At 62.6% G+C, this 1,199-nt stretch overlaps 1 protein-coding gene across 1 annotated transcript in view; it reads left to right on the top strand.

The window, feature by feature from the left end:
• Window positions 1–1,199, top strand: part of PNMA6E (PNMA family member 6E) — a 2,258-nt gene that overhangs the window by 584 nt on the left and 475 nt on the right. The window contains exon 2 of the mRNA XM_032397477.1: window positions 411–1,111. Coding sequence (XP_032253368.1) covers window positions 411–1,111 — 701 coding nt within the window. The remainder of the gene's footprint in view (window positions 1–410; window positions 1,112–1,199) is intronic.

The raw sequence follows: 1,199 nt of genomic DNA on the forward strand, positions 1-1,199 counted from the left end.
GGAGTGTCAGATGAGGAGGGAGCTGCAGGTGAGGAAGGAGCAGAAGAAGGAGGAGTGTCAGATGAGGAGGGAGCTGCAGGTGAGGCAGGAGCTGCAGGTGAGGCAGGAGCTGCGGGTGTGGCAGGAGCTGCGGGTGAGGCAGGAGCTGCGGGTGAGGCAGGAGCTGCAGGTGTGGCACGAGCTGAAGATGAAGGGGGAGCGTCAGATGAGGAGGGAGCTGCAGGTGACACAGGAATTGCAGGTGTGGTGGGATCTGTGAGTATGGCAGGAGCTGCGGGTGAGGCGGGCACTGCAGGCGAGGAAGGAGCTGTGGGTGTGTCAGGAGCCATAGATGAGGGAGGATCCTGGACCCAGCAACGGAATCAGGCCCAGCAGCCTGCGCCTGAAAATATGGCCTATCGGGCATTGAGAACCTTTGCTGGGATGGAAGAGCCAGGCCAAGAGGAAGAGTCCTTTGAGAGCTGGCTGCACCATGCCAACGACATGCTGTACATGTGGCGCCACGTGTCAGAAAGGGAGAGGAGGCGGCGGCTGGTGGAGAGCTTGGGTGGCCCTGCGCTGGATCTCATGTGCAGGCTCCTGGCAGAAAATCCCGACATGCCTGTGCAGGATTGCCTGGCCGCGCTGGTACAGGAGTTTGGGGACAAGGACATCTGCGTGACTGCACGGCTCCAGTTCCTGACTTGTGCCCAGCGGCCCCAGGAGACTCTCTTTGCCTATGTGATGCGCCTGGAAGGCCTGCTGCAGTCGGCCGTGGAGAAGGGGGCCTTCCGTTCTATCATCGCAGACCAGGTTCGCGCCAGGCAGGTGCTGATGCGGGCCCGCCCGAACGAGATGCTCCAGAACACGCTGAGGAGGATGCGGCTGGAGAGGAGACCACCTGGCTTCGTGGGGATGCTGCAGCTCGTTCGGGAGACCGAGGCATGGGAGGCCGCCCTAGCTGGGGGTGAGCAATTCCAAGCAGAAGAAGGGGCCTGTGTGGACATGGGGGGGCTGCCGGCCACCCAGGCTGCCCCCGCCAGTGAAGAGGTTGCTGAACCCTCTCCAGCCAATGAAGATGCTTTCCGGGCTGGCCTGGCTCTTGAAGTCAACACCGAGGGCGCCCGAGCCGGTGCAGATGAAACCGAGGCCTCCCCAGCCAACAAAGATGCTTTCCGGTCCGCCCTGGCTCTTGAAGTCATCACCGAGGGCACCCGTGC

This window comes from Phoca vitulina, unplaced genomic scaffold, assembly GCF_004348235.1.
Source record: "Phoca vitulina isolate PV1807 unplaced genomic scaffold, GSC_HSeal_1.0 scaffold99, whole genome shotgun sequence".
Lineage (NCBI taxonomy): Eukaryota > Metazoa > Chordata > Mammalia > Carnivora > Phocidae > Phoca > Phoca vitulina.